Source organism: Protopterus annectens, chromosome 6.part0, assembly GCF_019279795.1.
Source record: "Protopterus annectens isolate FY-2018-M chromosome 6.part0, PAN1.0, whole genome shotgun sequence".
Lineage (NCBI taxonomy): Eukaryota > Metazoa > Chordata > Ceratodontiformes > Protopteridae > Protopterus > Protopterus annectens.
Window position 1 is genome coordinate 329,051,753 of NC_056737.1, and position 25,254 is coordinate 329,077,006.

A 25,254-nucleotide genomic window follows, 5' to 3' on the forward strand; every position below is an offset into this window, starting at 1 on the left:
GTTGTTATAAGACACATGACTGCCTTTACACTAAAGCAACTTCAGTGACTGGGATTAAGGCACTATTTAACCTACTCACATCTTGTCATGACATATAAGCTCATATATGACCCAGACAAATGTCAAAGCCTAAGCCATATTCTCTAACTTTAATGTCCAAAATATCACTATGCTCTTCATTCAAACTAAATCAAACAGTGTCGCTAGAGACTCCCTGTACTCCTCTTTTCTCTCCCTAAAACCTTGAATTCCATACGTCTCTCTTTTAGGTTCATAGATACCTACTAGGCTACCTGCTATTGTGAGCCTATTTAATCCTAGCTAATTTCTCTTTTTGTGCTTGAACTAACAATTCCCATTTGGTTAGAGATTGGCCTTATCCATCCTATGGTCGGTAATTGTGTAATCTGATGTTGCCATTTTCATTCATTCCTCAACTGTTGGGTTCGGATCTGGCCCAGTTGCTTTTTCTAATTCATAGAACATTGAAACTCTTGAGCACCTTACTTTACCCATAATGCCATAGCTACCTTACATATCTAAGATCTCGTTTGCCGCCATAACGTTCAGATTTAGGAAAGCAAAACTCTTGAGTGATTTATCTTAGTGAGTTAATAATGTCTTTAACCTTTATAATTGTCTTTACATTTTATTCCTTATATTTTAGTACACTTTCTCTAAAATTCCTTACTCTTTAGAGAAGATTTTTTACCATTGCTGGTATTCTGTCCTTTTTTCCCCATATGTTAAGTACTTTCTAATTACCATTGTTGGTATTCTCCCTTTCCATCTCCTTTCTTTCTTTAAAAAATAAATAAATATATCTAAATCTCTATATATTTTTATATTTAATATTATTAATTTTTACAACATATCTAAGAAACCACCAAGTTTTAAAAAAGTGTGTTACCTGTGGCCACAAGATCCAAAAGTCAGATGTGCACTTCAAATGCGTATATTGTTTGAGACCTTCACATTTGCATGCCAGCTGTGATATTTACAAGGGATTTAATTTCTGTGCACTTATTGACCAAAAGAACAAGCTGATTCTGAGAGGTTTACTGCCTTCTAAATCTGATTCAACAGTCTCTGGGGCTCAAATCCCCAAAAGGTTAGACAAAAAAGGGAATCTACACTCCAAAGACTTTGGTAAGATATCTCCGGATCTGACCGCTGACCTCAGCACCGACCTCCGAGCCTCCTCCCAAGCAAGCAAAAACATTCTAACTGACTGCTTTTGATCCAAAACCTAGATCCGAGCAGTCACCTAGGATCCACTCATCTTAGCTCTTACCAGAGTCAGTCAACTCTTGGCTCCCCTTGCCCTTTTTGGCTTCTCCATGACATCGCTCTAGACCTTGCTCTACAGCCTTATTCACTCAGTCTTCCAGGAGCCTGTCCAAACCAGACACGGACAGGATGATGAATACATTTCTCCGGACACAGATACAGATGGGTGCTCTTCCAGCTCCAACGCCATTGGGTCCAGAGACCTTTGTCAGTACCACATCACCTTTGTTAGCTCCTTCTCTGATCTATCCTATGGTTTCAGAGCCATAAAATCTGAAAATCCTGGAGTCAGCTGCATCGGATCCAAAAATATTAGCATCTTCCACTCTGATGGTGTCTGTGAGTGGACTGGTGCCAAGCACTTTAGAGCAGTAGTGTTGGTGATGGCTCCAAGGTGGTGGATTCAACTCCATACTTGGAGCTGTCATTACCCCTCAGAGCTTCAGCACTAGATAGCCCAGCTTCGACTCCTACCTTAAGTAGTTTGCCTGTAGGACAGGGTAACTAATGATCTATAAGCCTGCCTTCATGTATCCATTGGTTTCTCTTTCTCTTGGGAGTTGTGCCTTTGAGGTAGTGGAGAGGGCCTTCTCTCTTCCCAGAGTTCAGATTTCTCTGTCCTCTTTGATTCTGACTTCCCAATCTCATTCATTTCTGTGTCCAGAGCCTCAGTCATCTGTTCCCCTGGGGCAACCAGACCAAACCAGTCTCCAGACTACCTAGCAGGGTATAGTTATCGCTTCTGACACCTCCCTGAGGCATCCCACCAAGGAGGTTCCTCCGAAAAGGAAGTGCAAAAGGAGGCACTTAGATTCTACACAAGAGTCTGTCATGAAGGACACTGACTTTGATGAAGGGGAAGGGACCTCCAGATCACCACCCGATGATCTCTGATTTGGAGACATCTTAGCACTCCTAAAGCAAACGGGTGGTTGGTCCTCCAATAACCCCTCCCAGGAGGAGTCAGTATTCCTGGAGGCCTTTGGTGCTGTCCCATCAACCTCCTGGGTGACTCTGCCTATAGACGAACTCATTGATGTAGTTTCTCGATAGGCATGGAAAGAGCCTGACACAACAGAGCCGATCACCAAGAGGACAGATAGGGTCCTGGCACCACCTAAGGATAGACCACACTGGAGTAAAAAACTACCTGTTGATGATATGGATGTAGAGGTGGCCAATAAAAAGAAACTGGCAGAACAAAGTTCCCCTGTCCACCCCCCATCAACATGGAGCCTATAGTGCTGGAGAGATTTGGGAAACATGTCTATGCTTCAGCAACCTTCACTCTTATGTCATTGAATTATTTTGCATATTTTACGAGACTCCAGGGGGATTTGATTAAGGAACTTTCAAAATCTCTCTCTGGGACCATATCCTCCAAGCTACAGAGTACTGTTGCCTTGCAGATGGCTACCCTACCCTTTATTTTGAATTCTTCCATGAGGCTTATCTCTCATGTCTCCAAAGGTACCTCACAGGCAGCTGGTTCAGACATTACCTTCAGGAGACATACCTGGATGGACTTATGTGACTTTGTGGAACCCTTCAAATCCTTTGTCATTGCTCCTTTTGAAGAAACCTTATTATGTGGCCCCAAAGTTAACGATATGCTCTCTAAGTGTGAGCAGGAAGGAAAATTCGTAATCTGCTGTGGGTTTTTGCTTTTTGACCCCTCAATAGTCCTTTTCTAGGAACCAACAAAGTGGATGAGAAGTGTGGTTCAAGAAATCCCAGAGTCCCTTCCAAGACCCATGTGGAGAGAGTTCCTCCAGAGGCAAGGGGGTAACTGAAATAGAAGATGCCATCCCCATGGCAGAAGTGGTCCACATAACTAGGGATCCAAAGATGCCTTCTCTGATGGACTCTATCAGATCTCCTGACAGGAGGCCCAACTCTCCAATTCTGGAGGCAGTTGGGGCTGTCTATCCCTGCACCAGAGAGCCTGGTTAGAAATCACAAAAGATTAATGGGTGCAGAGGATAATATCCAGAGTTTATATAATACCATTTTCCCATCCACCTCCATTGGTTTCAAAGAAGATTCAAATCAGAGGGAAGCAGTAACCCTAGAAATAAACAAGCTGCTAGAAAAAAGGGTCATCCAAGAGGTCCCCCAGATGAGAGAGAGTCCAGAACTTATTCAAGATTCTTTTCAATGCCAAAGAAGGCAGGGAACTGGAGACCAAATCTGGATCTTGGCAAACTAAATCTATTGGTTCAGCACACAAAATTTCAGATGGTTGTGGTTCAGTCCTTTCTGCCATTTCTGCACAAGGATAATTAAATGTGCTCAATAGAGCTTCAGGATGCGTACTATCACATAAAAATGAACAGGCAATCCAAGAGATATCTATGCTTCTGGCTGGGAGCCAGTCATTACCAATTCAGAGTACTGCCCTTTGGTCTCACTACAGCCTCCAGAGTATTTACCAAGTGTATGGCAGTTGTTGCAGCTCACTCAGGACTGCAGGGATTCTGAGTGTTTCTATATTTAGACAACTGGCTTCTAACCTCTCCAACCAGGCATCATCTAATCCAAGCTTGGGACTACTTACTCCACTTCTGCTCTCATCTGGGAATCTCTGTCAATTACAACAAATCTCGGCTCAAACCAACTCAGAATTTGGAATTTATCTGTGCTCTGTTCAATACAGTTACTCAAATAGCTACTCTTCCCGTGTCCTGGATTCAAACACTCCAATCCCAGGTCAAAAAGATCATTCAAAACCATTCACTTTCAGCCATCTGATGCTTCAAGCACTGGATCAATGTCACCGGCAATCGCTCTTGTACCACTGGCAAGACACTATATGAGAATCCTTCAATGAACACTCACAACACAATGGTCTATTGTCAATCAACCATTATTCAGTCAGATCAAAATAATGCAAGCTTGCAAAAATGATCTTCTTTGTTGAATCCATTCCAGTCAAATAAAGAAGGCTGAGCCTTTGTTCTCCCTCACCACAAGGCCACAGTGACCATGGACACCTCTCAGATCAGGTGGGGGGCTCTTCCTATGAAAGATGGTCCAAGGTACGTTGTCTCCCGAAGAGGCCAACATGCATATCAGTGTTCTGGAGCTGAGAGCTGTCCTACTAGCATTGCAGGCCTTTCAAGAAGGCCTTCCAACTGGGAGTAGTGATTCAGACAGATAAGTCAACAGTCTGGTACCTCAACAAACAAGGGTGAACCAGATCTTACCCTCTTTGTCGAGAAGCTATGAGGGTATGGAAATGGACGATCTCATCCAATTAGTTTCTGATAGCAACACACATTCCAGGAAAATCCAACATGATTTCAGAAAAATTAAGCAGGTCTATTTTAATGTCTCATGAGTGGTCTCTGGAAAATCCAACATGATTGCAGAAAAATTAAGCAGGTCGATTTTAATGTCTCATGAGTGGTCTCTCAACATGAAGGTGGTGGAGAGAATTTTTCATCTTTAGGGCCAGCCATGCTGTGATCTCTTTGCATCTCCCCTCAACAAAAAGTGCAGCCGGTTTTTTGCCCCGCTCCCCCTAGTGAAGAAGTCCCCAAAGGATGGTCTGCTTCATGATTGGTCCTCCAGTCTCCTTGACACTTAACTCCCAATACTCTTCAATCCCAAATCTCTCCAGAAAGCATCTCGATCGAAGAGCACAGTTATCCTCATTGAACCCTACTGGCCTCATTAGATCTGGTTTACTTTCCTTTGGCCTCATTTTCCACACCCACCATAGATCCAATTCCAGATCTACTGTCTCACCCGCTAGGCATGACTCATCCAGACATTTCAGGCCTCATGTTGACTGCATGGTTTCTCCAGTTCCATTGATTGCCAGACAGTCCGGTCTCTCCTCCCCTGTCCGTCGCATTATTTTATCATCACATAAAGCTTCCATTAGAAAAATTTACAAAAGTAAATGGAAATGATTTGTTTTGGAGCAAATAAAAAGAATGTAGACCCTTTTTCAGCACCCATTTTCTAAGGTTCTTGACTTTTTTTGCTACAATTTTCAGTGAAGGCACTAGCTCCTCAACTGTCAGAGTACAATTAGCAACCATTTAAAATTTTCATATAAGAGTAAATAACTAAACCTAAGCTTCCTCTAAACTGTGCAAAGCCTTTTTATAAGGAACGTATTTACTTAGACCTCCTCTGAAGGATTCTACTCCTCCTTGGGATTTAAATGTTGTTCTTCAGGTCTTAATTCAACCCCCTTTTGAACCATCAACTAAATCAGATTTTTTATTTTATTTATTTATTTGTTTTACATTTGTTAACTGGATATATTTCCATTTTCAGTAGAGGCCCGGGGAGAAAAGCTCCAAAAGTAGCACAAAAATATCATATACAGTTATATAACAAAGAAAGTAGAAAGGAAATTAAAATACAAAAAAGGAATCTTTATGAGAAGAACTTACACTAAGAAGGATTGATGTAAAGGATAATATAAGTCATTTTACAACATATCTGAGGTAATTTAAAGTTCCTTGATAGATTAAATAAATAGTGGAAGTTATATTAATCTTACTAGTGACAGTTTCTGCTTACAGAGGGGTAAGCAGTATAAAATTAGGTAACAAGAGGCAGTGTGGAGATAGAAGTAGGGAAGGCTGAAAATTTTATCTTTTTTTGACCTGGAAGACTATTTTCCTGGTTGCTATCACTTCTGCCAGAAGGGTGTCTGAACTTCAAGCTCTTTCTACTAAGCCACCTTATTTAATTTTCTACAAGAACGTAGTATCTTTAAGAACCAACCCTTCCTTTATTCCTATGGTGGTGTCAGAGTAAAATATTAACCAGGTTATCAAACTACCAGTTTTCTTTCCAAATTTTTCAAATGAAGGAGAATATATATTACTTTTGTTGGATTTCACAGACAGTTAAATGTTTATCTTCACAGATCCAAAGATATTAGGAAATTTGACCAATTATTTGTTTCCTTTTCTAATTGAAAATTAGGCAAACCAGTTTCCAAAATGACCTTAGCCAAATGGTTGACTGACTGTATTGCCTTTATTTATAAAAAAGTGGGTTTGCCTTTACCAAAACCACCTAAAGCTAATTCCACTAGATTTATGGCCATTTCTTCATCCTTTTTGTTTAGAACTTCACTGGATGATATTTGTACAGCTGCGAATTGGGCTAAGCCTCATATCTTTATTACTCATTACAATTTGGATATGGTCTCTAGGGGAAAAGCAGCTTTTGCCTCAGCTGTGCTCAGGAATATCCTTCCTTACAGTCCACCTAGGGTTTAAGTAGCTGGGGACTCTGTCCCAACAGTTGAGGAATGAATGAAAATGACAACTTCAGATAAAGAAGTTATGCACTCACCATAATGTTCCATCTGTCTTGTCCATTTTCATTCTTTCTCAACTTCCCTCACACCAATGCCCTTCCATTCTTTACTCCTGGAAGATCAAAGGATATTGGAAGAACCACTGTTCCTTTGTTTGAGTCCCAGATTCCATTATTTCATGTTTCTTAACTGTTATACAGGTCTACGGGCAGCAAGCTAGATCTGAGGTATGTAAGGTGGTTAGGGCATTATGGGTAAAGGGAGGAGCTTGAGAGTTTCAGTGTTCTACGAGCTAGAAAAAGTGGCTCAGTTGGTTATGAGGGTTGGATCTGAACCCAACAGTTGAGGAAGAATGAAAGTGGACAACACAGATGAAATGTTATGGTGAGTACATTACCCCTAATGAGAATAACTGGAATCATACCATAGATAATTTGAGGGACCTATACATGAGATAAAGCATTTAGGAGCTGCCTCTGTCCATTAGTAGTACAGTATGCAGTCCTGGGGTACCTTTTCTATTTCCCACCCATAGATCCAAGTTGTGCTTGAATATGGACACGGATGAGGAATAATATTGTTAGAATATTAGAAAACAAAATGTCTTTCAAACTACACTTAAAGCATCATCTAAATGTACTTGCCTATGCTCCTGGACCTCTCCTAGGATAACCTCAGTGCTCCTCTCTACTCTCTATATAGCCATTCTACTCACTAAATGGCTTTCATACGCCTCCTAGTTTAACTACTGTCTGGTCTACTGCTCTTTGTACTTCAAAGAAACTCCTATGCTTATTGTCAACTTCATAATTTACAAAATATTTTCTGCCATGAAGCTTCTCCTATAAAGCTTTGTAAAAAAATTGCGTTATAGATCAGTCATAAATAATTTGTTTTCATCTTTCTGTCCTCAAATGACATTTTTTATTCTACTGTGTACTATTTCTATGTGTGGTGTAAAAAAATCTTTTTCAAACTGTAACTAACTTATATTGACCTAAAATGTTATTTAGACTTATTGTTTAAAATGTATTAACTATTGTTTTACTGTTTACTCATTTTATCATGGAACTTTTCTCTCCTGGCCTCCACTGAAAAGGGGTAGCTGGTTTGCCCAGTCAGATCATCCCAGTAAACCCATTACAATTAATAAATAAATAAGTGCATGTCCTAGCTTCAATATTTGAACAACCAAGACAAAGTTAGTTTGAACTACTCCCAATGTGTTTTTTGATTAACATGTTTGATAACCTTAGTTTTGATGGGTTTCCCCATTTTCTTAAAAATTATTATTTTCTATGTTTTACAGAAAGTAACTAGCCTCTATGGAAAATTAATGCATATTTTATAGGTATAGAACTTAATTGTTAAGAGTTGTGTAGTAAGTGTTTGTAATATTTGTTTAAAATATTTTCTATCCCTGTTCCACTTATCCAGTTCTTTGTGTTGCCCCAGCGCATGGGTGAAGTGGGTCCCTGAACCTACCCACAAAACTGGTTAGTTAACTAACTAAGCTAATAAATCAGATTTTTTTTTTAAATGTTGTACCACTGTCAGTAATATAAAAATAAAATATTCTTTAAAAGTAATGATTTTGCAGGATGAAAATAAAATAAACTGGACCTTCATCTGTATGAATTATGACAGTGGTGTGTGTAACAAATGTCTAATGATTATTGTATGCTTAGTTGACAAGGTTATGCTATGACATTCCAGTGATGTGCTGAAACTAGTGTGGTTTAGTCACCTTTCTTGTGTCTATGGGTTGTAACACTGAAAAACTCTACTTCAGGGTGCATTAAATAGCAGAAGAAATAATGACTGCAGAAAAATAAACACACAATTATAGATGACTAAGGATTTACTATGTTTGAGCCTTATTTGACATAATTGCTGTAAAGGGATAATTTTTATTAGCCATGGATGATGCTTGTACTACTTAAAAATAACGGTCTGAAAATACTTTCTAAACTCGAGTAAATTTTTTTTCTTCTTCAGCTTAATCCTGCTCTCGTTGATGGGCATCTGTCCTACTTTCTGGGTGCAGTGGGCATGCCAGGGCTTACTGTTCTGTTTGGGGTAAAAGAAAAAGGATTTGTGACCCCTGGAGCCAATCAGACTATGGTTGTTAGTGCTGCTGCTGGTGCATGTGGTTCCTTGGCTGGACAGGTAAAATTATCTTGGTGAGATTACAATCTGTTTGAAGAATTTGCTTAAACCTTCTTCTTCTTCCTGTCTTCCCAAGGAGGTGTTTTTAAGTCAGGTACAGTTAAAGAAATATTATTTAAATTAAAAGTTTTCATAGAAATGTAGGCTAAACACTGCAATATTGTAAAAGAATGCAGTTAAGTACATGTACTATACAGACCCATCAGAAGCAAACATCTACTTAGTCATATTCAAGTGCAGTTACAGAGCTTTGTAGAGCTTACATCAGTTTGTAATACATCTGTAGAAATAGTACTTGTTGCTTGTCCATATAACATTGCTCACTGTGCTTTAACTTTTCATGATGTAATTTTGGGAAATCATTACTTCACTTCAAACTCATTATCCACAAATCCTCCACTTGTTATTTAATAATGTAAATGTCACATATCAAAAACAGCAATGTGTGGACAGTGGCTGCAAACTGATCAAGAGGTTGATTAGAGCTCTCCTATTATGAAAATAGAAACACTATGGAAAAAACAGTAAAAGTTTTCAGTTTGGTTAAAATTCAGTTACTGGAAATCAAATCAGTTACACTGCATGTACACCAGAAAAAATAAATAAATAAATAATTGGAGAAAGTAAGAGAAAGTCAGCCAGAAAAAGAGCAGAAAAACAACTGGCTGGGAAGAATCTTGCAGCTGTTCAGCAAAAAGCAGTTCATGTTTCAACTTTGGTATAAGAGATGACTTCCAGTAATTTAGGAGAAAAAAAATCAAATGCACTCAAGAGATGTTTATAGCATGTGTAACAATGAAACAGTATATAAAGCCAAACAACAGCAGGCTGGTAGCTATTAAGATGAACTGAAAAAAACCTTGCAAAAATCAGAGGCTGAAATGAGGAAAAGGCTTGACTGAACATGAGACTTCTCAAGAAGAGCTATTTCAGAAAGAGTAATTTTAGAAGATTTAACACAGAGAAAACCTGTGACTTTCTCCTGTAAAAGAGAAAATGGAAGTTACAGAATGCATTAGTTTTATGAAAGTAGAAATAAGTAATTGAACTAATATTCCACAGCAGGATTTGTTAATTGAAAGGGTGCACTGGGTGTATGCCCTAAATCTGGCCTTGAGAAGGCAGCCAAAACCTCTATTAGTAAATATGCAATCATGCCAGCAGAAAAAAACTGTGCTTGACACAACTATGGCAGAAGGGAAAATTATTAAAAATTATGAACATCAGAGTGTTTGTGGAAAATGATTTTTCACTGTATATCAGGCAGAAGACAGGCAAAGTTATCCCAGCAGACAGGAAGTGTCAGGCGGCAGGTGTGAGGTTGAAGTTGCTATATCCAACTCTCTTCAGAATATTTTTTCCTGGATGATCAAAGGGATTTTCAATGCAGAATGGGCTACAGAAGAAATAAAAAAGGTTTAGGAAACAGTGAGCAAGTCAGCAATCAGAAGGGGACTCTACTTTTCATTCTTCAGACAATACCAAAGCTCATAGAGAGACTGCCAGAGAAATGCAGTTTCTATTTTTCAAAAGATAAATTCTAGAGGGATAGAAAATCACCAGATTTTACTAGATTTATTAGAAGTACCTTGGACTTGAACCAGATACTTTTGTTGGGCAATGGATATGCTTGGGAAGAAAACATGCAACATTGTGAAATTAATGAATAAACTGGAGACTATAGTGCAACTAATGCTATATCTGATGGAACTGACATGTGAAATGTGGTTTTGCAAGAAGTGGCAGCTGAGAAAGACCTAGGATTTTGTTTACTGTATTAAACTGGTGGGTAAACTGCAAAGCTAAACCCCACTTTTCATGTCATCAAGTCTAAAGCACTGAAGGGAGTGAAGAGAAGTAAAGCAGTTTTTATTCTTATTAATATTTATATAAAAATGCATGATGTAAATTACATGTATTGTAAATCAGTTTTATATAGTGTTATAGTCAAGGAATTTTTAAATGTGAGTTGTGGGAGTCTGATAAGCGACTGCTGTGTGTATTAAATATATGAAAGTAAGAATATATTTTTTCTTAATTGTAATGTATGTAGGGTGGCTGGTGCTGGGGAATATAAAAGTGTTGTAATCATATTAGTAGATTTAAGATCAAAATTTCATGTGTGTTTTAGGGTTAAACTTCAATATTTGAAGATGTACATAGTTTTGTGTATTAGTGTTAGGTTAATAGGTTTTAGGGGTGTTCTGGGGTGTGTTTGTTTTTTTGTTTGTGGGTTTTCACTAAAACAAAACGTTTTATAAGATGTGGCAGAGGTTCAAATAGATATGACAAGAAACAACTGTATAAAAGATCAACCTGCCAAACATTACTGTATGCATGTAACAAAAAAGCTGAAACTATCTTTTTTAAAAAGTTACACATAACACATGGGAATAATTTCAAAATATAATAGCATTTTCTATATTATCTTTAAATGTGCATTGTCTCACAGATATATACAAAAAAGAAAGAGTAGTGAACTACATCAAAAAATGCAGCATGCAAATAGTTATACTACAGGAGGCATGTTTTGAAAGAACTGAGTATGTGAATTTGGTAAAGAAAGTAATTTTAGGATGGTTATTCAGTGGCATATCTAGGACGAAGGAAAATAGGAGTATGTATATTAACTGCGAGAGCAGCTCCACTAATGATAGTTGAGGAAGAAAAGATAATGGTAGATTTGTAGTACTAAGGAGCTACTGGCAAGGGACAAGGATTACACTGGCATGTATTTATATTCCACTGAAAACTGCTATAATGGAGCTTAAGATAATTCTGGGAGAAATAATCATCGTTCAGCAGGGAATATTACTTATAGGTGGGGACTAGAATTGGATTTGCAGCAGTAAGGATATATCTGGGGGCCCAGAAGGGAAAATATGACAAAAAAGGGTAGATTTTTGAAGAAATTTTTAAAAACATTTGGCATGGAAGATGTGAATTTAGTAGAAGGAGTTGAGTGAATTTACATATTATTCCCCAAGGTACAAAAACTGGCCTAGACTACACAGAAATTATATTTCACAGGAACGTGTGAATTTAATTGAAAGTTTTTATCCAATAACTATTTCAGATCACACACCAATAATATCTAAAATAAAAATCCAGGGTAATGAAATAAAAATAAGACACTGGAGTTTTCCCACCTATCTGTTAAAAAGAGAGGAATTTAAGGAATGGGTAGTGGAAATTATTTGGAAGTTTTTAGGGAAGACAGAATTTTTTTCTGGAAATATAGCTAGGGAATGGGATAAAATTAAAGTGGAATTTATAAATAGGATGAAAATAAAAGAAAGAGTGATATGGTTAAGAAGTAACAAGAATTATTTAGAGGGACTGACAATGGTTAAAAGTATTACAGAATAGGGGGAATCTCAAAGAACAAGAGGATCAATTGCAGAATGCTAACAAGAAAATAAGGGATAACCTCAATAATATGCATGAGTTTAGAAAGATTGCTTTTAAGCAATTGTTTTTTGTTAATAAGTCTAGAGCACAAAAAAACTCTTAGCACAATGACTCAGGTAACAGAATGTAGAAAGAGTTGTTGCCAAGATTAAGGAGCCTATAACAAGAAGGATAACCAGAGATCCTGTAGAAGTACTAGAAATGTTTCAGAAATTTTATGAAAATCTGTATAAAGCAGAGAAATAAGGAAAACAAAAAAGTACAAATGGAAATGTTTATGGAATTGCTAACAGGATAGGAGGAGATAAGCTAAAAATGGTGATGTATAACCATTCCACAGGAGAGTCCCCAGGAATAGTTGGCATTTCTGTGGTAGTTTAGGATCTAGGAGGGAAGAAACTGATAAAGATCTAGAAGGTTTTGTTTGACAGTATTTTAAAAGGAGAAGTAGCACCAACATCTGGAAGAAAGCTGTGGTGGCTGTAATACCTAGAGAGAGTGAAGACTCATCAGATCCAGATTCATGTAGGCTCATTTCAATTCTAAACCATGATTATAAAGTGCTTATATCTATAATGGCTAAAAAAATGGCAAAGGTGATGCCAAAATAGAAAGATATGGAACAATGTGGTTTTGTGGAGGGGAAGCAAACATTTGACAACATTAATAGAACAATGATGATCCAGAGGGAAACAGAAAGTAAGAAAATACCACTGTTGTTGGTGAGTCTTGATGCAGAGAAAGCATTCAACAGAGTAAGCTAAAAATTTTATGAGAAGGGCAATGGAAGCATTTGCATTCCCTGATAAAATTATAAGGCTGATTAAGAGGATATATGAGGGATCAGAGGCAAAAATTAAAGTTCCTCTCCGATAATCTCTGTTTGATTAGAGGAACCAGGCAGGGATGTCTTCTTTCATCTTTGTTATTTGCATTATATTTAGAACCATTGCCAAAGAAAATAAGGGACCCAGAAATTCAAGGATATAATTGGTATGGTAGTCAAAAAGGTTGGCTTTACTTGCAGGTGATGCTATTTCATACCTGATAAAACCAGAAAAGGACATTTCAGTATTGTGGAACATTTTGAGACAGTTTCAAGTCTTTTTAGGATATAAAATTAATGAAAATAAAACAAAGACAATAGCTGTAAACTATGTAAACAATGTACCCATGCACAAATTGGTTCAGCAATACCCATATTCATGGGGACATGATAAAATAAAGTACTTAGGAGTATGGATTAAAAAGCATTCCCTTATGGCAGGATATATGGGAAGAGACTAAACAAATGATAATACAGAAACTGAGAAATTGGAAGCTTTGTTTTATGGATATGGATAGCAAGATACAAGCAGTCAAAATGTTGTTATTCTCTTTATTTTTATTCACAGGTCAGGCATATTGTTATCAACCTGAAGAGAAGTTGTGGTAGCAATTAATAAAGAATTGAAGGATTTTATATGGGAGGGGAAGAAGGCAAGAGTCAAGTGGGATAAGCTTTATCCTTCCAATAGAACAAGGTGGTTTGGGATTATCTGATTTGTAGGGGGGTTTCAGGGCTACACAGTAAAGTCTCCTTTACACAGTACAAGCAGAAAGCTATAAATCAAAGTGGATATAGATGATGATGAAGCAGGGGGAAACTCAAGAAACAAGGAGAGATTGGTATTTTGGATGCAGATCCTTAAGGAAAATAACAGCAATCATACACAATGTTGTATTTATAAAGTAGCAGAAAATATTCTAAGAACCAAGCCAGCACAGGAATGGAGAACAGAGATTCTGCCAATAGGGATGACTGCAATTAGGGATACAAACAATAGGAAAGAGGGGATTAGAATTTTCTGGAGAAAACTGGCACAGGAACCTAGGTATAGGAAGCAAATAATTAGAGAGAGAAAGGTAGTAGAATGGGAATAGCCAAGAATTTATATGGACTGCAGGCTAGAGATTTCTTTCCCTATCAAGGATTGATATCAGAATATAGGTAAAGAGAAAGGCATAGTGGGATCCCAAGTGTAAGACCAGCACTGGTACTGGGATAGTTTGTTAGAATCTAGAACAGAAGCCTCCATTAAAAAAGGGATAGGGTTAGAAAGGATTGGGAAAAGAGACTGGATAAACAAATCACAAAGAAACAATGGGGGATATATGTATGACTCCCACATATGCAAGCAAGTGTAGAAGATTTAGGATCTTTTCTTGGAAGTGTTTACATAGGCATTTTTATACACCAAGTAGACTCCACAGAACTTTTCCTTGGGTAGATAGCAAATGTTGGAGGTGTGATGTGGAAGAAAGAGGTAATTGGGAACATATTTTGTGGGAGTTTAATGAGTTGGCTGATTTTACAAATTCCCTGCAGACTACTCTAACAGAAATACTGGGTGTGCAAATTGATATAAGTAAGGAATTTTTTTGAGCTATGGTACAGAATTGGAATTTCCTAGACATAGTAAGGACTTTTTGAGTCTAAATATGGTAGCTGACAAAAAAGCAATTACTAGAAAATGGTAATCAAAGTCTGAACCAACTGTACTAGAAGCAGTGAGTATAGCAGCAGAGATGAAACAACTGGAAATGTTATCTTTAGAAAATGGTAGGAACCATTTACATAGACAAATGGGAATTGTGGAAACAATACATGCAGAATAATGTTTTGGAGGAGGAATGAGGTTTAAAAGAAGGCAGGATTTGAATGAAATATGTAATGTTTGACAATGATTGAATAGGTTATAAGTAATTAAAAATGCTTATAACTAAAAATATGTCAATATAATTTGTTGTCATTTATATAAATGTGTGATTGCTTATGTTATAATTGATAATTTAATGATTTTTTTAAACAAGAAACATCGTTATATGTTTTTATAGAGGTGGATGTCTAGACTGATATATTTAGTTTAAGCTGTAGGCAAGTTTCTTTCAGCAATAGGTTTGAAAAATAAGGGAAAATGATAGCAAGTATTGAAAATTGTAGTTCCTCCTTGCATCTGTAAAATTAATAGCTATTTTTTCTACACATGCAATCAGTTAATCATGAGAGGTCTTAACTGTGTGGTCAAAGTGAAATCTGCAAAGGTTCTTTCATACATTTGCAAAATTCCTGGCTGTCATTTCCATTACCAACTGACTTTACATGGAGATGAGTAGTCTGCAGTTAGAGCCGCGGTGGTGCAGCGGTTAGCGTTGTCGCCTCACAGCAAAAGGTTCTCCCGTTCGATTCTCGGTTGGAGCACCTTCTGTGTGGAGTCTGCATGTCCTCCCTGCGGTTGAGTGATGTTAGACATGCAGGTAAGTGCGTGCGTGAATAGGTGTGCCTTCTTTGAAGGTTGGGCATCGGGCTGGCAACTCTGCACCACAAAAATCCACTGCCAATCATTAGCGGACCGGAGTTCCACTGTGGCGACCCCTAACCAGGAAAAGCCAAAAGACTTTTTTAATGAGTAGTCTGTAGGTGCAAGCAGTCATGAGAGGTCTGAAAAGTGTGTGGTGAGTGAAACTGATAAGATACAGTTCATTTGAAAATAAATGCATCTTGAAACTATGAGAAGTAAGTTATACAAGTAGTTGCTTCCCCAACAGTCTTAGTGCTTTAAGGCATTTGATGTAAGAGTGCATAATTTAATTTATTTATTTAAAGGTAGATATTGCACTTTTTCTTAGGGCTAAAAGTTATTTTTATTGAACACATGCAAGCTGTTTTTTCACATCTGGGAGGAGAATGAAGCTAAGAAAAGAAGAGTTGACAATCATTATAAATAGGAACAGAAACTCTGATATGTTCTTAAGTATGAGTATCTTAATTTTAAAGTAGGTAATGCCTGTAGATGCAGCTTTTGATTTGAGGCAAGTAGTTCTATCTGGAGGGGTAAACTTTATTTTTGGAAAGTATGCATAGTTTTGTGTGTTTGCTATATATTACTAGGATCTGGAGGTTCTGGAAATTTGTTTTGGGTTGGAGTGTTTCATTGAAGCAAAATATATTGAAAATGTGACATGGGTTCAAATGGAGTTGAGAAGAAGAAACTACATAAGACATTTCCTTGCCAAACATTAGTGTGTGCAGTAAGCCAAAAACTGAAATTAAAAAAAAACTGCCATGTATAATGGTGGGAGTAATAGCTTTTCATCATAATGGCTACTCTGTCAATATTAGCATAAAATGTAAAGACCTTAAAGGTATAAACAAAAAGCTAAGAATGCATTCTACACTTTGTAATATAATGCAGTAAACAGCAATTTTAAAGGAGATGAAGTTTGATAAAAAATGAGTATATGAATTTGACAAAGATAGGATTTCACGTGGATATTCTGCCAAATATCAGGAGCAAAGGAAAAGGGGAGTAATAACATTGATTGCTAGAAGGGCTCCACTAGTGATAGGAGAGAAAAAAAGACAACAGTAGAGTTGTTATAGTAATGTTTCACTGGCAGGGGAAGAGGATTATGCTGGCATGTATTTATATTCCACCTAAAACTGCTGTTATGGAGCTTAAGAGAATTTGGAGAGAAATGAGTTTTCCAAAGAAAGTATTTATTGATGGAACTAGAGCCTAATTTGTGAGTGAGAATGTGTTGGGGGAACCATAAAGTTATTTATGGTGCAACTGTTTGTCATTAGGGCATCCATCACAGTATCCATCAGCTAAACCAGATGTAAAGCATTTGCTAGAGGCATTAGAGCAAAAGTTCATTTGTTAGAAGCAGTTAGGTGATACAAGGAAACATTAACAAATATCTGGAGATACAAAAGCCAACAGATCAGCATTGCACTGATAGTAAGGTTGATAACCTACAGTTTAGGTATCCCATACCCCATCAGAGCACCTGGGAGTAGTGACAAGGGCCATATACGAGTCATTCATATTGGCAACATTTAATTTCTCCATTTCTGGATTGGTTTAGTTCTTCGAATACTTCCTGCTACTTCATGAGTATATTATTATTTATGAATATTGTTATTCTCCTTAGGGACCTGCAATCAAAATTCTACTTTTCTCCTTATTTATTGAACCCCCTTTCCATTTCACCATCACCCCATTCCACTTTGATTTATAACCTTCTAGTTGTGTTATGTGTCTGAGCTTTAACTGCATAGCTCTAAAGTAGCCCTTCAAATCTGGTAATTGTAATGCACTTTGTTCATGTGTAGGGTCAACCTATCCACTTAAATCTTGCTTTCTCTCCCTTCCAAATAAATTCCTTTAAATCTTTATTAGTAATTGTCCACCACTTCTCTGGTTGATAAAATATGCCTGTTCTCCATATGAAGCTAAAGGGACTAAAATATTTTCACTGCGTGTATCTTATTAGTCATAGCTGTAAGAAGAGCTTCCAGTTTCTCAGTTTTTGAATTATTTTCTTGTTTTGCCTGTTCCCACTTATCCTTAGCGCCATACACTGAAATACTACTTCTTACCACATCGCCATAAGTATGGGTATTGTTGAACCAATTCATGTGTGGGCACATAGGTTACTGTTTCAGTCTTTGTTTTATCTTCATTTTATATTGTGAAAGCACTTGAAATTGTCTCAGAATGTCCCATAAGACAGAAATGTCATTTTCTGGATTTCTGTTTGTAAATTCCTTGCTTTCATTGCCATTGACTGTAAATGTAAAGGAAATAACAAATGGGAGAGAAGACATGCTTGTCTTATTCCTCTGTTCAAACACAGCTTGTCAAAGAACAACTTTCCTACCTTAATTCTTTCTTCTGATCCTTCATATATCCACCTAATTAACCCTATTACTCTATTATTGAATACACATGCTACCATTGCCCTAATCATAAAATCCCAACCGATTATATGGAATGCTTTTTCTGCATCAAGACCCATAAATACTGGCATGTTCTTACATACTGTAGAATGTCAATTATCAGAATGTCGGCTAAGCAAATGACCAGTTATCCAAACAGCAGTGATCATAGACGCATTTGTGCCAGACATATGCTGTACATTCAAGTGGCAAGTGTTCTGAGAGTATTCATTAAATATTTTACTTTTCTAAAGGTTAATATCAGAGGATCAAATAACCAACCATCACTGCCTGATACCGGTGACTCAGAAGTGATGCACCAATCAGGAAGTGACATGTAGATATAACAGTGTAAAAGCCATGAGAACAGTATTGATAGATTAGTGTGTTAGTTTGTAGTGTGTGTACTTGATAGTTAAATAAAATGTTAAAGCAAAAGTGAACAGTATTATCCATGAAAGACAAATTTACATTCACTGAAAGGCTCCAAAGTGGTGAGTGTGACAACAAATTAGCACACGAATATGATGTCCGAAAATCTACAATAAATGGTTTAAAGAATTGAAAAGCTGCCATTGAATTTTTCATGACAAACCTTGATTCGCCTGATGGTTCATCAATGCAAAAGACCAGGAAGTTATCAGAAAATACGAAGTTGGAGGATGTTTACAAGTGGTTTCTTCAAAAAATGGTCAACAGATGAACTGATCTCTGGTTCTTTGCTTTCCAAAAAAGTGTTACAATTCAGTGAAAAAAATCAGTGGACTCTTGACAACTTTTTAAGCGAGTACCGGGTAGTTGAAATGCTTCAAATCACATCGTGGAATTTGTGAATTATATAGCAAAGGAGAAAAACTCTGATCAGACAAAACTGCAGCTGAGACTTTCAAAAAGATGGTCAGAGAATTGGTTGAAGAAGACTACAGTATGGACAATATTTACAATGCTGATGAGACTGGGCTCAATTGTAAGGCATTACCTAGAAAAACACTTGCCTCATGACAAGAATCTGCTGCGCCAGGCTACAAGGTTAGTAAAGATAGAATAATTTTGCTTGTTTGTGGCAATGCTTTAGAAAATCACCACCTTCCCATTCTTGCAGTTGGAAAAAGCAAAAAAAGCAATGTTTTAAACATGTCAATATAAACTCAATGCCTGTTAAATACATGTCACAAAAAATGCATGGATGGACTGTGCATTTTTTATCAATTGGTTTTCTAATGTGTTTGTGCCAGCCCTCAAAGAATACAAACTTGCAAAAAATAACAAAAGAGAAAAAGTTTTTTTTCTGCTTGACAATGTACCCTCACATCCCTCTTCTGGCATTTTATATGAAATTGATGAATTTAGACACGTGCTATATTGACCACCAAATATTACCACAATTTGCCAGCTAATGGACCAATGTGTAATATATAAATGTAAGTGGTTATATCATAAGGAATTGTTACACAAGCTGCTGTTAACTGATGAAGATGAAGTGTTATTAAAATGCACAAAAAGATAGACCTAAAAGGTACATGTTATATGATATCTTCTTTGTGGAGTGAATTAAAAAATGTCACTCTAGAATGAGCTTGGCTTACACTCTTCCCAAAAGAACAATCAGACAGTCAGTCATCACTCACCAATGAAACAAGTGTTGAAGAAATCACGCATATGATGGAAACAATATCTGGATTTTCAGACTGTGAAAAAGAAGAAGATACTGAATGGCTTAGTTGTGATTCAGATTATCCTGGATTCCAAACAATGGAAGATGATGAAATTGTATCATATTTGCTTACAGGAACCTGCACATCTGTCATAGTTGATGAGTCTGCAGTAGATGATAAATCTAATCTGGATGTTCTTACTCATTACAAAGCATTCACCTGTTTAGACAAAGACCTGCTATGGTTTGGAGCCCAGGATGAAAGTGATGCAATGCAATTAAACTTTTTAAAGAAAATCAGTGATTTAGTAGCACATAAATACATAGGCACCTTAAACCAAAAAAAAAACTTGATTTTTTTAAAAGTTTGTAGACTGCATATATAGTATGCATGTAATAAAATATGTATACTCATCACAGAAAATGATTTTTATTTTCATATATGTGCATAAACTTCTAATGTCCAATTATGTAAACAAATTGGTTTTATGAACACATCTCCAAGTTAGTTCCAATAATCAACGTTCCACTGTACTGTTTTTCTCTGGATCATCATTGTAGTATTAATTTTGTAAACTGTTTGCCCCCACCCCTATGTCTAATCACATTGATCCATACCTATCAATTTTGGCAACTCATTTGCCATTCTCTTAGTTAATATAGACATAAACACTTCATAATCATGGTTTAAAATTGAAATTGGTGTATATGAAGTTGGGTCTAAGGGTGTTTACCCTCTTTGGGTAATAAAGCCACCACAGCTTTCTTCTGGGATGCTTAGAGTTTCTCCCTTTTAAATATTGTTAAACAAAAACCTTCTAGATCTTTATCACTTTCTTCCCTCACAACTTCCACAGGATTACAGTCTGTTCCTGTAAATGTCCCTTTTGCATGGTTATACATTACTATTTTACCTCATCTCTTCTTGTCTTAGCTGTTAGCTCATCTTTCTCTAACTGGCATAATTGGTCTTCCATAAATATTTATTTTTGTGTCTTTTCCTAATTTCTACATTCCTCTGCTTTATACACATTTTCATAAAACTTCTGAAATATATGTAATACCACCATAAGATCTCTTGGAGCCCCTCTGACAACTAGTATCCTTACTTTAATTTTCTTTTATTCACCCTAAAATTATTTCTTTGTGAAATTCACATGCTTAATTCTATTCATATGAGTCTCAAGCAACATTCAATACTCTCTGCTTTTTGTTTGTCTTTACATGTAAGCCTGTTTACATTCCATGATAATATGGATTGCATAACAATTATGATAGAAAGCTATTACTCCCATCGCTTTATGCCTGATAGTTCTTTCGAATGCTTTACACATACTAATGTTTCTCAGGATGATCTTATACAGTTGCTTCTTCTCATCTTCTTTTGAACCTATCTCAAATTCTTCATGACTTTTTACTTGAAAGAAAACATTTAAACAAAAAACTAAATAGATTTTCAGAACCCCTGTTGTCTTACATCAAACACACAATAAATGTGTATATTTTCAAAAAATGAAGTTTATTGTCCCAAATAGTAGCAATAGCCCCAATTGATGGCTTCACCCACAGGTATAACACATTCTAAAATTCAGGATAACTACACTAAAGCACAAGTTACAGCCTATGTTCCCACTTGATTGTAGTCTCTTCTTTTCTTATCTCTGTTCCCCTCCCAGATGTGAAAAATAGCTTGCATGCTTTCAGGAAACATTAACCTTAAGCCTGAAGAAAAATGACCCATCTATCCTTAAATAAATAAACCAAATTGTGCAATGTTTTAGTAAATGTATTAAAGTATTATGGCTGCTTGTGAGGTATATATTTATGTAACCTCTTCACTTCCCACAGTTTCAAACTCCATTTATTTTTCACTGAACTGTTTGCTAATGTACCATAAGTGTTAATTGCATTCTACCTGTAACTTTTCCCTAAACACAAAATGTTCAGAGGTCTCATGATTAATTGCTTGCACCTGCAGACAGTTTGCCTACAAGTAAAAGCAACTGGTAATGGGAAAAAAAACAGCTACTAAACTTTGGAGATGCACGAAGGAATCTTTGTAATTTTTATTCATAGCACATCATTCTGGCTTCTAGTGGGTAATTGCTTGCATCTGTAGGCTTCTTGTCTCCCAGTGAGAACATTTGCTAATGGAGAGAAAAAATAGGTAATGACTTTGATAATACACGAAAGCTACAGTTGTCCACTTCTTTCATTATTTCATCTTATTTTTCAAATATATTTGTTAAAAAAAACTTGTCTGTAGCTTAAACCAAAGATATTAATATATATATCTACCCCTGTAAACACAGTGTAGATTATTATATTAATGCTACAGATAATGCAATCAATACACTGTTACACCCCCCCCCTCCCCAGCATCCAAAGATCACATTATATTAACTTTAAATTGCTTCTTTAAAGCCTTTTTTACCTTGTTACAGTGTAAAGCCTGGATACATTATAACTAAGAAGTACTTTCTTCCTTTAATATCTTTAGCATATAATGCAGTCAGTGATAAGACTCCTACACCTCACCTTTGAAATACGTCTGACAGCACCCTATACATATAATGTTTACAATATAGCATACTTCATACTTTTTTACACAGATATTAATCAGGACAAAAACAGTTTTACTTACAATTAACTTCTTCATTTCCTTCATTGTCCTTCTAAACATTAATGACAAAGTCAGATATGTGCTTTATAGTTCACCACCAGGTTAATACATGCAACAAAATTCCAATCCTCAACCACCACTTGCAAAGCCTCATTTCTCAAGTCTAAACTTGTATGTAATGGGATTGATGCTTTATGGTCTTTCTGTAATAACTAATTTCACAATGTTGCTGATGTTCTTTCTGATAATCAGCATCTCCCAAAAACAGTCTTTGGTTCAAATCCAAAGTACTCTTAATTCATCTAGTTAGCTTCTCTTCTTTTTTTCTGTCTCTGAAGCATTTTCCTTTTGCAAAATGGAAAAGGTTTCACTGACAAAGTCCTTTGGGCTTTGTTATTGTCAGAAGAATAAGAAATAGTGCCCCCTTCTCCTTGTTGTCTCATTCATTGGCTAAACGTTATTTCCACCTTAACATGTTCTGTATCTAAAACTTTCTATGAGCCTCCAGGAAAAATATTCTGATGACAGGTAGATACAGCAGCTTGAATCTTACACCTGCTTTTCGACATTCCCTGATCGCTTGGATAAATTTGTTTCTGTTGTGCCTGGTGTACAGTGACTAATCATTTTCCACAAGTACTCTAGTTTCTCCAATTATTAATACTTTTCCTTTTTGTCACAATTTTGTCAGAAGCAGGTCTTTCTGCTGGTATGATTGCATCTTTACTAATATAAGTCTCTGCTGTTTACTTATGGCCAAGTTTGGAGCATACATACAGTATGCCTTTTCAGTTAATAAATCCTACTGTGGAATACCAGTCTATTTGCTTATTTGTACTTTTATAAAATTAATACAGTTGGTCCCTTCCAGTTTCTATGGTAGAACAGAAAATCCCAAGTTTTCTCTGCATGCTTTGCTTTCTAACTCTAGTATTTTTTTAAACAGCTCTGTTCTTGAGAAGCCTCATGCTCGGCCAGGATTGTCTTCCATTTGAGACTCTTATTTTGCAGTTTTATCAGCTCATCTGAATTGCTGGTTAAAGCTTCTATGTATTCAAACTTTTGTTAGTTCAATGTATTTATTGCTTGTGTGTTTCACTTATTTTAAACACCACTGATTTTTTTGTCTAAATTACTGGAAGCAATCTCCTGTACCAAAGCTGAAACTTGAACTGTATTTTGCTGAACAGCTACAAGTTCCTCGCTAGAGTTTTCTCTTCTCCTTTTCTGGTTGATTTTTTGTTATTCTCTTCAAATTTCTTCTTTGCTGGCATCCAGGCAGTGCAATTACTAGCCAGTAAGTGAAAATTATTCAGACAAATAGGCTTTACAGGCTTTTTTTTCGCAACTACAATTTTCACACTGGGAGAACGCTAATCATCTGTTGACAGGGGCAGCCATCTTGGAAGTCCCAGCGCCTTAATCTTTTTAACCCCAAAAACTACAATGAAGAGGTGAGTGAAGCTAGTCAGTTGCTCTACAACTTTTAGAAAATATTAAGTGATATAAAGAATGGAATATCATGTTAATGGCATGAGTTTAAAAAAAGCCAATGTTTCACATGTTACTTGTGTAATGCATGTCATTGTAAATGCACCACATCTCCAGTTTGTCTAGCACTCAGACACACACATACATACACACGCACACACACAATCACACACACACACATTCGCACTCTTTCTCTGTCTGTCTAGACAGGTGATATGATATCCCCCAAGATAAATAGAATTAGTATAGACTCGCACAGCACTACTGATTCTATAAAACTCCAGGAACTCCTTACTCCTTCCACTCTGAATGCTCACTAGAAGGTAAGTGTATATCACTTAATGAAGTCTCCACCCTTCACTTCTCTCAAGCCACAATAACCTGTTTTCATAAATTTTAGACAGACAGCAAGCAGTGAAGTGGCATCAGTCTTAATCGGCCTTCCTCCCAGTAACTACAGGAGTACCACAGGGCTCCATACATACATACCTTTACTGTTCAATACCTTTAGCACCTCTTTACACAATACTTCCAGTAATGGCATGATTATTCAATATGCAGATGACTCCACTCTTATCTGCTCTGCCCCTACCTTATTTCCATTACAAAAAAATTACAAAATAATGTTTTTCTCTATTGAAACTTGCCTATCTTACTCGCAGCTCATTCTCAACCCCAACAAAACAAAATCCATGTTCTTTACACCTAAATCTAGCTCTGAATTTTCCTTTACCATCACCTCTAGTAACAATGCTGCACTTGAAGTAGTATTCAAAACCAAACTGTTAAGTGTTATAATAGGTGATAACCTCAAATATGATCACCATATGCCTCAAGTAATAAAAAAACAAAAACATCAAAAACTCTGGGCATCATCATCATCCCCCCTTTTCCCATTTTCTGCATGGGATCAGGGTGTCTTGCTAACTGTCGCCATCTGTCCTGATTCAGTGTTAACACTCCTGCCTGACTGCAGTAGATCTTCTCTCACACAATCCATCCACCTCTTTCCTGGACATCCTCGTTTCCTCTTACCTTCTTCCTGTCTATCCCAAATCTTCTTCACCAGAGTACCTTCTTTTTTTCTGCACATGTCCTAACCACTGTAATTAGTTCTGTTTGATCTTTTCAGCAAGTGGAGCTACTTTGTCTTCTGCTGTTATGTCCTCATTTCTTCATCTGTCTCACAATGTGCATCCTACCACCCATCTCAGGCATTTAATTTCCATCTAGCTTCCTCATCTTCTCTGCGTTTACTGCCCATGTTTCTGTACCATACAGTAGCACTGGTCACAGCACTGTTTTGTACACCTTATTTTTCAGTTTATTTTGCATTCTTCTGTCATACAGTACGCATGGCATTCTATGCCAGTTGCCTGCAGCCCTCTGATTCTAGCTTTGACCTCTTCATTCAGACTTCCCTTATCCTGAACCACCCCTCCCAAAATCTTCCCTTCTATCTCAATTCTCAGCTTATTCTGATTTTCCCAATTTGCTGCCATTACCACTGTCTTATCTGTACTTGTTTCATCCCATGTGTCTTCAGTTTTGTATTCTATTCC

The 25,254-nt window shown here is 36.8% G+C and overlaps 1 protein-coding gene across 1 annotated transcript in view; it reads left to right on the plus strand.

The window, feature by feature from the left end:
- Positions 1-25,254, plus strand: part of LOC122804301 (prostaglandin reductase 2-like) — a 332,343-nt gene that overhangs the window by 173,428 nt on the left and 133,661 nt on the right. Inside the window, exon 5 of the mRNA XM_044074091.1 lies at positions 8,579-8,749. Within this exon, the coding sequence (XP_043930026.1) occupies positions 8,579-8,749 (171 nt within the window). The remainder of the gene's footprint in view (positions 1-8,578; positions 8,750-25,254) is intronic.